This window comes from Chiloscyllium plagiosum, unplaced genomic scaffold, assembly GCF_037043375.1.
Source record: "Chiloscyllium plagiosum isolate Xiang-an unplaced genomic scaffold, Cpla_swu_hap1 HiC_scaffold_14, whole genome shotgun sequence".
Classification (NCBI taxonomy): Eukaryota; Metazoa; Chordata; class Chondrichthyes; order Orectolobiformes; family Hemiscylliidae; genus Chiloscyllium; species Chiloscyllium plagiosum.
The window spans coordinates 74,839,317-74,853,613 of NW_028270152.1; the positions used below are offsets into that span (position 1 = coordinate 74,839,317).

A 14,297-nucleotide genomic window follows, 5' to 3' on the forward strand; every position below is an offset into this window, starting at 1 on the left:
ATTGCCCTGTCTACCTGTGACTCGACTTTCAGAGAATCATGCATCTGAACTCCAAGTTCCCTCTGCTCCACTACACTCCTTAAGCCCCTACCATTCACCATGAAACTTCTATGTTGATATGACTTTCCAAAATGCAAAACCTCACAGTTATCTATGTTAAACTCCATTTCCCATTTCTTGGCCCACTTCCCCAGCTGGTTAAGGTCCTGCTGCAATTTCTGACAACCTCTCTCACTGCCCAAGATACCAACTATTTTAGTGTCATCAGCAAACTGACTTACCATGTCTTATACATTCTCATCCAAATCATTGATACAGATAACAGGAAGTTAGGCAAAAATTTAAAAAGGAGGTCCTCGAGAGTAGTAATATCTGGATTACTCCCAGTGCTACGACCTAGTGAGGGCAGGAATACAAGGATAGAGCAGATGAATGCATGGCTAAGGAGCTGGTGTATGGGAGAAGGATTCACATTTTTGGATCATTGGAATCTCTTTTGGGGTAGGAGTGACCTGTATAAGAAGGACGGATTGCACCTAAATTGGAAGGAGACTAATATACTGGCAGGGAAATTTGCTAGAGCTGTTCGGGAGGATTTAAGCTAGTAAGGTGGGGGGGGGGGGGTTGGAACCCAGGGAGATAGTGAGGAAAGAGATCAATCCGAGACTGGTACAGTTGAGAACAGAAGCGAGTCAAACAGTCAGGGACAAGGTAGGACTAATAAATTAAACTGCATTTATTTCAATGCAAGGACTAACAGGGAAGGCAGATGAACTCAGGGCATGGTTAGTAACATGGGACTGGGATATCACCACCAGCCCACATCTCACACCTGGACCTTCCCCTGCCACCGCAGGAAGTGCAAATCCTGCACCCACCTCCATCCAAGGCCCTAAAGGATCCTTCCACATGTGATAGAAATTTACCTGTACCTCCACCAACGTCATCTACTGGATTCAATGTGGATATTGCTCCCAATGTGGTCTCTACATTGGGGAGACAGGACACCTCCTTGCGGATCATTTCAGAGAACATCTCTGGGACACCTGCACCAACCAACCCCACTGCCCCATGGCTGAATACTTCAATTCCCCCTCTCAGTCAAGGACATGCAGGTCCTGGCCCTCCTCCATAGCCAAGCCCTCACGCCTGGAGGAAGAACACCTCATAATCCACCTTGGGACCCTGCAACCAAGCGGGATCAATGTGGATTTCAACAGTTTCCTAATTTCCCCTCCCTCCACATTATCCCAGTCCAAAGCAACCAACTCAGCACAACATGTTTGTAATTTTTATTAATGACTTGGAAGAGGGAGTCGAAGGGTGGGTCAGTAAATTTGCAGATGATACGAAGATTGGTGGAGTTGTGGATAGTGAGAAGGGCTGTTGTCGGCTGAAAAGGGACTTAGATATGATGCAGGTCTGGGCTGAGGAGTGGCAGATGGAGTTCAACCCTGCCAAGTGTGAGGTTGTCCATTTTGGAAGGACAAATAAGAATGCGGAATACAGGGTTAACTGTAGGGTTCTTAGTGAGGTGGAGGAACAGAGGGATCTTGGGGTCTATGTTCATAGATCTTTGAAAGTTGCCACTCAGGTGGATAGAGCTTGTAAGAAGGCCTATGGTGTATTAGCATTCATTAGCAGAGGGATTGAATTCAAGAGTCGTGAAGTGATGTTACAGCTGTACAGGACTTTGGTTAGGCCACATTTGGAGTACTGTGTGCAGTTCTGGTCGCCTCACTTTAGGAAAGATGTGGAAGTATTGGAGAGGGTGCAGAGAAGATTTACCAGGATGTTGCCTGGAATGGAGAATAGGTCGTATGAGGATAGGTTGAGCATGCTAGGCCTTTTCTCATTGGAACAGAGAAGGATGAGGGGTGACTTGATAGAGGTGTATAAGATGATCAGGGGAATAGATAGAATAGACAATCAGAAACTTTTTCCCCGGGTACAACAGAGTGTTACAAGGGGACATAAATTTAAGGTGAAGGGTGGAAGGTATAGGGGAGATGTCAGGGGTAGGTTCTTTACCCAGAGAGTGGTGGGGGCATGGAATGCGCTGCCTGTGGGAGTGGCAGAGTCAGAATCATTGGCGAACTTTAAGTGGCAATTGGATAAGTACATGGATGGGTGCTTAAGCTAGGACAAATGTTCGGCACAACATCGTGGGCCAAAGGGCCTGTTCTGTGCTGTATTGTTCTATGTTCTATATCATAGCAATTACAGAAACATGGCTCAAGGATGGATACAAATGTTCCAGGATACAAATGCTACAGGAGGGATAGAAAGGGAGGCAAGAGAGGAGGGGGGGGGTGGCATTTTTGATAAGGGATAGCATTACAGCTGTGCTGAGGGAGGATATTCCTGGAAATACATCCTGGAAGCTATTTGGGTGGAACTGAGAAATAAGAAAGGGATGATAACCTTACTGGGATTGTATTATAGACCCCCTAATAATCAGAGGGAAATTGAAAAACAAACTTGTAAGGAGATCTCAGCTATCTGTAAGAATAATAGGGGGTTATGGTAGGGGATTTTAACTTTCCAAACATAGACTTGGACTGCAATTGTGTTAAGGGTTTAGATGGAGAGGAATTTGTTAAGTGTGTACAAGAGAATTTTCTGATTCAGTATGTGGATGTACCTACTAGAGAAGGTGCAAAACTTGGCCTACTCTTGGGAAATAAGGCAAGGCAGTTGACTGGGGTGTCAATGGAGGAGCACTTTGGGGCCAGCGACCATAATTCTATTAGATTTAAAATAATGATGGAAAAGGATAGACCAGATCTAAAAGTTGAAGTTCTAAATTGGAGAAAGACCAATTTTGACGGTATTAGGCAAGAACTTTCAAAAGCTGATTGGGGGCAGATATTTACAGGTAAAGGGACGGCTGGAAAATGGGAAGCCTTCAGAAATGAGATAACGAGAATCCAGAGAAAGTACATTCCTGTTAGGGTGAAAGGAAATGCTGGTAAGTATAGGGATTGCTGGATGACTAAAGAAATTGAGGGTTTGGTTAAGAAAAAAGAAGCATATGTAAGGTACAGACAGGATAGTTCGAGTGAATCCTTAGAGTAGTATAAAGGAAGCAGGAGTATACTTAAGATGTGATCTTAATAAGAAATAAGAGGCGTTTGGATGGGTAAATGAATAAGAAGGGTTTGGAGGGATATGGGCCGGGTGCTGGCAGGTAGAACCAGATTGGGTTGGGATATCTGGTCGGCATGGACGGGTTGGGCTGTACATCTCTATGACTCCATAACAATTAGTAATGGCCCAGCGCTGACCCAAGGCACTCTACTAGTCACAGGCCTCCAGCCCAACAAGCATCCTTTCACTATTACCCTCTGCTTCCTACGATCTAGCTAATTGTGTACGCAATTTGCCAACTTCCTTAGATTGCACACTATCTAATCTTCCAGAGCAGCCTACCATGTGGAACCTTATCAAATGCCTTACTGAAATCCACATGGCCTACATCTACCGCCCTGCCCTTATCAACCTTCCAGGCCACATCATCAAAGAACGCTAACAAATTTTTGAGGCATGATCTCCCATATAGAAAGCCATGCTGACTACTCCTAATCAAACCCTGTCTTTCAAATGCATGTTTATCTTATCTCTCAGAATCTTCTCAAGTAACACACCCATCACAGATGTTAGGTTTACTGGTCTTCAGTACCCAGGTTTTTCTATACAGTCTTTATTAAGTAAGGGAACAACATTTGCTAACCTCCAGTCTTCTGGGACTTCATCCATGGCTAACAATGATGCAAAAGTATCAACCAAGGCCCCCACAATTTCTTCTCTGGCCTCTTGCAGTGTTCTTGGATATATCTAGTCAGGACCAGAAGGTTTATCCACCTTCATACAGTCTAATACATCCAACACCTCCTCTATTGTGATATGGACTGTTCACAAGATATCACCACTAACTTCCCCAAGTTTCCAAGTCTTCATGTCTTTCTCCATAGTAAACACAGAGGAGAAATATTCATTGCGGACCCTGCCCATGTCCTGCGGTTCCACACATTCATGCCCACTTTGGTTCTTGAGGGGTCCTATTTTCTCTCTAGTTATTCTTTCTCCTTTACTATACTTAAAGAACCCCTTTGGATTAATCCAATCTTCTCAGCCAAGGTTATCTCGTATCCCCTTTTCGTTCTCCTGATTTCCTTATAAGATCATAGAATTTCTACAGTGTGGAAACAGGCTATTTGGCCCAACAAGTCCACACCGACCCTCCGAAGTGTAACCCACCCAAACCCATTCCCTTACCCTATTACTATACATTTCCCCTGACAAATGCACCTAACCTACAGACCCTTGAACACTATGGGAAATTCATCTAACCTGCACAGCTTTAGACTGTAGAAGAAACTGGAACACCTGCAGGAAACCCATGCAGACTCAGGGAGAATGTGCAAACTCCACACCCGAGGTTGGAATCGAACCCGGGCGCTGTGAGGCTCAGTGCTAACCACCTTTCTTCAGTAAGCTCCTGTATTCCCTAGACCCCAGCTGTCTGCACCTGAGCCATGCCTCCTTTTTTCTGGTCAACGCCTTAATATCTTGTCATCCAGGGTTTCCTATTCCTGACAACCTTGCCCTTCACCCTCACCGGATCATACAGACCTTGAACTCTAGCTATCCCACTTTTAAAAGCCTCCTAATTGCCAGAAGTCCTCTTGCCTGCAAACAAACTACTCCAATCAACCCCTGCAAACTCTGTTTAATTCCATCAAAATTCACCTTGCCCCAATTTACAACTTGAACCTGTGGATCAGTTTTGTCCCTCTCCATAACTATTTTAAAAATAATAGAATTATGGCCACTGGACCCAAAGTGCTCCCCCACTGTCACCTCAGTCACCTGTCCTGCCCTACTTCCCCAAGAATCGGTCAAGTTTTGCCCCTTCCCGAGTAGGACCTTTCACCTACTACTTGAGGAAACTTACCTGAACACACTTAACAAATCCCACCCCATCTAAAGCCTTAACGCTATGGCATTCCTAGTCTATATTAGGAAAATTAACATCTTCTTCATTAGGGAGATGAAGCACAGACTGGATGACTGCTTTGCAGAATACCTACATCCTGTCTGTAAAAAAAAAAGATCCTGAGTTTCCAGTCGCCTGCCACTTCAATACACCACCCTGGCCAATCTTTCCCTCCTGAGCTTCCAGTGGCCTGGTCAACTTTTCTGTCGCTGGCCTGCTGAAGTGTTCCAATTAGCCTCAGAGCAAACTTGAAGAACATCATCTCATTTTCTATTTGCAAACTCTGCAGCCTCTCAAACTCAACATAGAGTTCAATAACTTTGGAGCATGATTCCGCCCTTCCATATTTTTTTGCCCATCCCGACACCCTCATACTGTCATGACATGGGTTATTTCCAGCATAGCCAAGCTATTCTCAGACCCTCTTAGTTGAATTTTATCACATGATATGGACCACTTTAAACCCCTCAGCTCACATTATCACTTATTTAGCTTCTCTTCTGCCACGGCCTCATCAATAATCCCACGTTTGCCAATAACTTTCATATCCGGGCTCTGCCTCCATCTATGCATTACCACTTTTTTCTCACTGTTATCAGTTCTTATGAAGAATCACTGGACTTGAAATATTAACTCTAGTTTCTTCCCACAGATGCTGCCAGACCTGCTGTGTTTCTCCAGCAATTTCTGCCTTGATTCAGATTTCCAGCATCCGCAGTTCTTCGATTTCTACAGTTCTTTGCTTTACTCAAAGAAAAGACAGCACTGGAAAGCTTTGGGAACCATAGGACTAAAGTCACCTTTTCCTCCTCAGCACTTACCATATCTCGTCTCAAATTACTCTACTCAGTATGCCAAAATGTTGCTTTCTGAAAAAATGCTAACATGCATTTGAATGAATCAACCCTCATGCAAATGAAGCTGGTTATATAAACTTACCACTTACTCACTGAAATCGTTTCTGCACAGAATTTGTTTTGCATTTAGGTAAGACAGTCAAGGTGGCATATGGGACATTTCCCTCTATTGGCTGAGGCATACAGTATAAGAGTAAGGTGGTTATATTAGAACTGCATGCAACACCACTCAGTCCACAGCTATAGTACTGCGCACAGTTCTTGTCATTGGAAGATAGGAAGGATAGGAGAAAGACTATAGGAGATGTTAATGAGCAAGTTGGAAAGAATGAGAATTTCAGCAATGGGAAATAATATTATAAGTTGAGGGTAAATTTAATTGATACATATATAGAAAATTATGAAGGGCCTGAATACTGTGGGTAGGAATTCCCATTTGTGGCAACATCAATAACCAGGGGACACAGTAATTCATGGAAGGATTACAGGGGATTGGATCAGCTGTGATTGGATCAGAAACTCATTACCTGGAGGTAGTAACCCTCATCATATTTAAAAATATGCTCTTGATATGCTGTAACAGCGCTATAGAACAAGAGTTGAAAAGTGAGATCTGAATAATTGTTCCACCAGCATAGACCGCTTGGGCCAAATGTACTCCACCAGTACTACAATCCTTTCCATACATCAAACAGAGTCTGCATCCTCTTTTTCATGTCCAGGCCAAGGTGAAACTGCTCACCATGATCTACAGATCTTTGAGAATCCTAAAAATAGCAATTTATCATCTCTGAATCCTCTTTTCCAGTAAGAGCTCAGTTTACGTAATTACTCATATTCAGATCCGTCCATTCCCTCATCACTTTTGTTCCTATAGTCTATAATTTTTCAGTAGCTGCAACTGTTATAACTCAGATAGCCAGATGGTGAAAGATACAACACTGAAGCTTCATCTTTATGCACAAGGCTTTATTTACAAAGTTGCAAATTGCACGATGAGCACTTCTAACCAACATGTAACAACACTGATGAATCCCCACTCAATATCCACCGCTCAAATACAATTAACATCAAACTGATATGCAATTAACAGCAATATTATTTCTAAATTGAGGTGAACAAAACTGTACAGTATAGAATACTGTGGTTGAACTGCAGTATAAATTGGCAGGATTTTCTCATTAACTAGGCCCGTAATATTGACCTCCTAATTCTCTCCAACATATGATTTTCTTTGCTTGGTGCCTTAACACTGTTATAATATCTTCCACTTACTGCCCGTCAATCTGGATCCCAGATCTTTCACTTTTCAGTCAAGAAATTACCCAGGATTTTCTGCCTCCAGGTGAAGTACTCTGCATTTGTTTACACCTAATTTACCTGTCATTTGTCTGCCCGGAGTCATGGTACACTGAAGTCTTCCTCCAGCTTTCCCCATTCATCTTTAGTTCTGCTACCTTCACTAACTTTGTACCATCTGCAAATTTAGCCTGAGATTGTCACTCCTTGCTTCGTATCATTGATCAAGTTAGTTTTAGCATTTAAACAAAATAACTACATCAATATGAAGGGGCTATGAAATAGATTTACTTCAAACATTTCCCGACAATGTTTCTGTTTAAAAGGTTAAAGAAATATAGAAAATAGGAGCATGTGTAGGCCATTCGATCTATGGAGCCCACTCTGTTGTTCAACATGATCATGGTTGATTCTTAATCTCAACATCATACTCCCATTCTGGCCCTATATCCTTCAATACCTTTAGCCTCTAGAAATCCATTCTTTTCTTAAATATATTCAGTAGCCAAGTATCCACGCCCTTCTGTGAGCAAGAATGCCACAAGCTCACCACTCTCTGCGTGAAGAAATGTCTCATCTCAGTCCTAATTGGCCTACCGCATATCCTGAGACCATCACCTCTTAGTTCAGACCCCTGGCAGTGGATACATCAGCCTATCTGTCCAGCCCTGATGGATGTCTCAATGAGTTGTCAAATGACCTCTCAAATTTCAAATCTAATGTTGAGCTTGCCTTTGTACACCTCCTGTGCAGCCATAATTTTATATGCCTAGCTCTGTTCAAATTACCCGATCATCTGTATGTCCTTGTATATTATGATCTGCCTATATGGCAAGCAAAAAAATTGTACTTGGGGGCACTTGTGACAACAACATATCAAATAAAATCGAGTTCCTTTCTCTTTCGTCTAAATTCCAATGAATAGACTCAACCAACCCAATCTCCCCTCATAACAATTCTGCCATCCAAGGAATCAGCCTGGGGACTTTGGCTCTACTTCCTCACAGTAAAGTATATCGTTTCTTAGGTAAGGAGATCAAAACTGCATTAAATACTATGATATCACCAAGACCTTGTACAGGTTGCAGTAAGACTTCCTTGCTCCTGTACTCAAGTCTTCTTGCAATGAAGGCCAACGTTTCATTTGCCTTCTTAACTGCTTTCTATAGATGCATGTTTGCTTTCAGTGACTTTTAATTTAGACCCAATTTACATATAGAATAGGATATTTGAGATGCAAGTAGAATATCCTTTCATTGTTATGTGTACTCCATTTTAGGGAGTACAGTGAGAAGATTTACAATGTCACCCTTCTTATGCGGACATCTTGGGTACAAGTACCTAGGTACAATTCATGAATACAGCAAAGGAACAAAAGTAATTACATTACAGAATGAACAGTTAATTTAAAAATAATATCAACCCTGTAATGATATTAAGGTACAAAATTTCAAATACACATTACACTGCAGCAGGTCAGCATAGTGCCTCTGCACATGGTCTGACTGGCCGTGCAAGACCCCAATCCAACAGCCGTCCTCACTCTGACCCATACCAGCACTCAGCTGCTCCAAGATACATTCTAGGACTGCCTACCCCGCGCCCGTCTATGCCCAGGACTTGCTGCCCGTGTGCTGCTCCCCCACGTTGATCTGGAGCTAACATCCCACACGTTGTTCCTCTTTTTCTTTGGTGTACAATGATACCCAGTTCACCTTCTAGATCAACATTGTCCAATCTATTACCATTGAGGTCATAGACCATAGAATCCCTACAGTGCAAAAAAGCTGCCATTCGGCCCATTATGAAGAAGGGTCCTGCCCCACTCTCCTGCACTTTTGATGCTGCTTGACCTGCTGTGCTTTTGCCACTGCATCTTTCCAGCATCTGCAGTCCTCACTATCTCCAGGCTTATCAAGTCTACACTAACCCCCACAAAGAGCATTCTGGATATTATGAGGCAATTTATCATGGATCATCGATCTAACCTGCACATTTTTGGAAACTGGAGCATCCACACAGACAGACAGTCAGGCAAGACTGGAATACAACTCTGGTCACTGGCACTGTGAGGGAGCAGTGCTAACCACTGAGCCACTGTGCCACCCTGAATGTGTTTAGGGTAGCATTTAAATAGGTTTTTCCTGAAGTGGATAACTTTACACTTATCGACGTTTTCCTCCATTTCTCACGTATTTGCCCACTCAACTTTTCTAAATAACCCTGAAGCCGTTTTACAGTATCCTCACCAGCCATTCTCCCACCCAGGTTTGTGGTGTTGTCAAAGTTGGAAATATTACATTTGACTCCCTTATCCAAACTGTTGATATAAATTATGAACAGCTAGGGCCTAATTTCTGCAGCAGCCATTAGTCATGCCTTCCACGCTGAAAACATTCCATGTATTTCTACTGTTTCCTGTCTGATAACCAACTCTCAATCTTTGAAAGTATATTACCTACAATCTACTGTGCCTTGATATCATATAACAACCTCTTATGTAGAATTTCATCAAAACTTTGTTGAAGTCCAAATACACCACATCCACTGGTCCTTTCTCATCTATTCAACTAGTTATGCCCTCAAAATAAATCCATTAGGTGTGTCAAACACAATTTCTGTAAGACTGAGACACACAAGAGCCACAGAGCCAAGAAGTAAGCCATCTATTCTGTCATCAAATGAGACCAAGGCTGATCTGATAATCCTCAAATCCAAGTTTCCTTGCCTTTTCTGCATATCCCTGTATTCCTTTACTGATTAAAAATCTGTCCATCTCAGCCTTGAACAAACTGAATCACCCAGCCTTGACAATCGACAGAGTCTCAACCCTCAGAGAAGGAATTCCTCCTCAACTTGGTCTTAAATGGATGACTCCTTACACTGAGAATACGTCCTCTGATTCTAGACTGCCATAAATCTATGCTGACTGTGTCAAAATACGCAAATATGCAAGTATATTACAAACAAGAATGAAAGTAAAACTATTTAATGTGATGAGCATTTTTTACAATGTAACAGGCAAACATACCCTCCAGAGTCGCACAAGGATCCAGTTGGTCTGAGCCCATGGCCGCTGTTCATATGGAGCTAGAAGATTCTTCATCATAGCTACACGTCTGCAAAAGCAAAGGGACAAAACGGCATTACTCCAAGGTAACGTTATTCATTAGCAACTCATCAGTTGTGCCAGCAAAAGCGATGGTAGCAGTAATAATATTTGTGAGAACATGAAAAGTTGAGGATTTAGACTCTAAATGTTGATGAAACAGCTACAAGTGTTGCTGCTTTTATGCATTCAACTGTCAGCTTGAAACACCTTAGGTGAAACTATATTGTGTAGAGCAATCAGACAATAATTTTGGTGTCATGGCACTTGTCAACAAAAAGGCTAAGCGGTAGCTGAACAGATTCAATATTTTCAAAAATTTTGATAGAGTCTGTTTCTTCTTGCGCAGAACAGGAAAACTTGCCAGCAATGTAAGGTAATTGCTAAGAAATCAAATAGAAACTTCAGAAGAAACTTCTTCATTGAGAAAGTAGATCGTGAAACTCATTACCACAGGGACCGGTCAAGCCAAACTAGTATAGATGACTGTGGAGCTCTAAGGGCAGAGGTGTTATGATAATAGAGTTAAATAATGAAGGCCTGAGTGGAATATAAACCACCGTGGACTGGTTGGGCCAAATGTCCTGCTCTTTTTTGCTGATTTTTCTAAGTAATGTTAATAAACACCTTGTTGCTTACTCAGAAAACCAAACGATATCTGTGAAATATGCTTTGATGAAAATGTTCCCCATGCTAGCACATCATAGTTCCATAGAAATTAAAGTTTCATGAAAGCTCATACTCTCAAACACTGCCTTTAAGATAAGTCAGGGTATGAAAGCTTGCTATTCCTTAGTGTTCATTCTAAAGCCACAATTTTTATTGTCAGGTTTACCAAGGTTGATGTCACGTACTTCTATCTATTTTGGAAGAAAGTGAAGAATTCATTATATGTAGAGCTACCAAACAACTCCTGTTTGAAGAGTTTGTGATGACTGGAATTTTTGTTAGCCATCAATTGACAACATGAATCATGGTGTAGACTTGCATTCCCATCTCTTGTCCTGGTCCACACTAACAGAAAAGTTGGAGAGTGGACAGTGCAGAATGATAACCCTTTTGTGAAAGCAAGAATATATTTTGGAATTAAAACCACAACACTATCACTGCCAAATTCCTATTAAATGCCACACATTATGTCTCTGCTTAAAGTGTGTCTTGGCAAATTGTTAAATATGGATCACGGATAGATCTTTAAACCAAAAGGGAGAACACTTCGGGTGAAGAAAAATTTAGAAAGTTAAAGAAAATAGTTAAATCAACATGGCACTAAAGCAATTTAGGTGAAGGCAAGAACAGCGTGAGAAGAGGGACTCAGAGTTTAATGGAACCTATGCATCAGGGCATAAAGATCCATGCAAAGGAGAGTAGGGAAAAAAAATGAAACTAAAGACTCCTTATCTGAATCCATGAAATACTTTCAATAAGACTGATAACTAGCTGCACAAATAGAGATAAATGATTTGGATCAAATCACTATTGCAAAGACATAGTGACAAGATGATCAAGCTTGGGAAATAGTTTCAAAAAGAAGATAAGAATGGTTACAGTGGAGGAATAGCCCTGATAGTAAAGGACAACAGAATGTCAGAAGTAAGAATGGATCTAGGATCAGACTGTCATGGTGGAGATGAGAAATAACAAGGTTATCCCCAACACACACAAACGAAGCTGCATCAGGACACTATTCAAAAGGGCCACAACACACTGCAGTACACCAGGACTGCAAAAAGAAGAAGAGGAATACCTATACAAGGTATTCGCCAAAAACGGATACCTGCGCAACTTCATCAGCAGATGCCTAAGAGAAAGACCACGGAACGAGGACATACCACAACCAAAAGGACTAGCCACACTACCATACATCAGGAGCATCTCGGAACTGACAGCCAGACTACTGAGACCCCTAGGACTCATAACAGCACACAAACCAACAGCCACACTCAGACAACAACTTACCAGAACGAAGGACCCGATACCCAACATGAGCAAGACGAATGTAGTGTACAAAATACCATGCAAGGACTGCACTAAATACTATATAGGACAAACAGGAAGACAGCTAGCAATCCGCATACATGAACATCAACTAACCACGAAACGATGCGACCAGCTATCCTTAGTAGCCACACACGCAGACAACAAGCAACATGAATTCAACTGGGACAACACTACTATCGTGGGGCAAGCCAGACAGAGAACAGCCAGGGAATTCCTAGAGGCATGGCATTCATCCACAAACTCCATCAAAAAACACATCGACCTGGACCCAATATACCAACCACTACAGCGGACAGCTGAAACTGACAACCGGAAGCGGCAGGGACTGACCACTATAAACACCGGAGGAAACATCAAAGAATCGCTTCGCAGGAGGCTCCCAAGCACTGATGATGTCGCCTAGCCAGGGGACGAAACGTTTGCAACAAAAACTTCCAGCTCGGCGAACAGAACCACAACAAATAACAAGGGTCAGAAAATGCTGGTGAGAAATTTTTATGGGGCCTTAACAATAGTCATAATAAAGGATAAAGCAGTTAGCAAGAGATTATTAGAGCCTAATTGTGGAGGATTTTAACCTTCATCCTATTGATTGAATAAAACAATTAGCAGATGTAGTCTAGAAGGGGAGTTTACAGAATGCTTTTGTGGCACCTTCCTGGAACAATATGTTGTGGAACAAACTAGGAACTAGCAGACTTATGAACCAAGCTATTTTAGATTTTGTGCAATGACTCAGTCAATTGGTAATCTCATCGTAGAAGATCATCTGAGAAACAGTAATCACAATATAACCAAATACCATAATGTGTTTTTAGGATTGATTTGGAGATGCCGGTGTTGGACTGGAGTGTACAAAGTTAAAAATCACACAACACCAGGTTATAGTCCAACAGGTTTAATTGGAAGCACACTAGCTTTCAGAGCGGCGCTCCTTCATCAGGTGGTTGTCACCTGATGTAAACGTGTTGGACTATAACCTGGTGTTGTGTGATTTTTAACTGTGTTTTGGTGCAAAACAAGAATTTTAAGCTTAACCAAGACCAATTACATAAGTATGAAGACAGAGCTGACTAATGCTGTTTGGGTAAACAGAATAAAAAATAATGCAATAAATGTATCCCAGCTTATTTAAATACATAATTTAAAATATTCAACAAAAATACATTCCAATAAAAATAAAATCTCAGCAAGAAAGATCCATCTAGAACCTAATAAGGAGGTACAGATGTTATTAGATTAAAATATGAGGCTTATAATGTGGCAAAGAATCATCATAAGCCTAAAGTTTGGGTGTGTTTTAGAAGCCAAAGAGCCAAATAGATTATAAAATGGAAGAATAAAAAGAATATGAAAGCAAAGTAGGTAGGAATATAAAATCAGATGGTAAGAACTTCTGCAGGTATAGAAAAAAAAAATCAGGTAGCTGAAATGTATCGGTAAAGACAGGACGAATGATCATAGGAAATGAAGCAATCATAGGGACATTGCACAAGCACTTGCTGTCAGTCTTCTCAGTGAAAGACACAAATTACATCCCAGAAGTAAGAAGCTGGATAAGCGAGGGACTAAGAGAGAAAAACCTAAGCTAACTAACAGAGAAAAAATATTGGAGAAGCTTAAAGGACTAAAGCCTGATAAATCCCCAGCACCAGATGGTTTACATCCCAGGGTTCTCCATTAAATTCCTTTGTCCAATCTTATCAATACTTCATTTCATAAGTTTCTTTGCACACACAATAACAAATAGTATTTTGCACTTACTGTTCCTCTGGGATACGTTCAACTGCGCGCAGGGAGTGGGGGTAGCAGACGTAGCTGGCAAGAGCCTGCATCAGTGAATCCTTAATATCTAGAGACAAGAGACAGTGAATCAAGTCGAAGGGTTTTATTGTCTGAAGTGGTATGAGGTCCATCATGAAAGAATACTGAATATATTTCACTTCTGTCAGGATCAATCAGTCCCAAAATAGTCAAAGATAAAGGTCAAAGCTTACTCTACATTTTGCATCAAGCATTCATACACAAGATA

At 41.5% G+C, this 14,297-nt stretch overlaps 1 protein-coding gene across 3 annotated transcripts in view; it reads right to left on the bottom strand.

Moving 5' to 3' along the window:
• The window catches only part of rnf123 (ring finger protein 123), a 390,439-nt gene that overhangs the window by 191,433 nt on the left and 184,709 nt on the right, over window positions 1-14,297 (bottom strand). For all 3 annotated transcript variants that reach the window (XM_087994538.1, XM_087994539.1, XM_087994537.1), the window contains exons 29-30: window positions 14,030-14,117; window positions 10,187-10,274 (exon numbers count right to left, since the gene is read on the bottom strand). In XM_087994538.1, coding sequence (XP_087850664.1) covers window positions 10,187-10,274; window positions 14,030-14,117 — 176 coding nt within the window. The remainder of the gene's footprint in view (window positions 1-10,186; window positions 10,275-14,029; window positions 14,118-14,297) is intronic.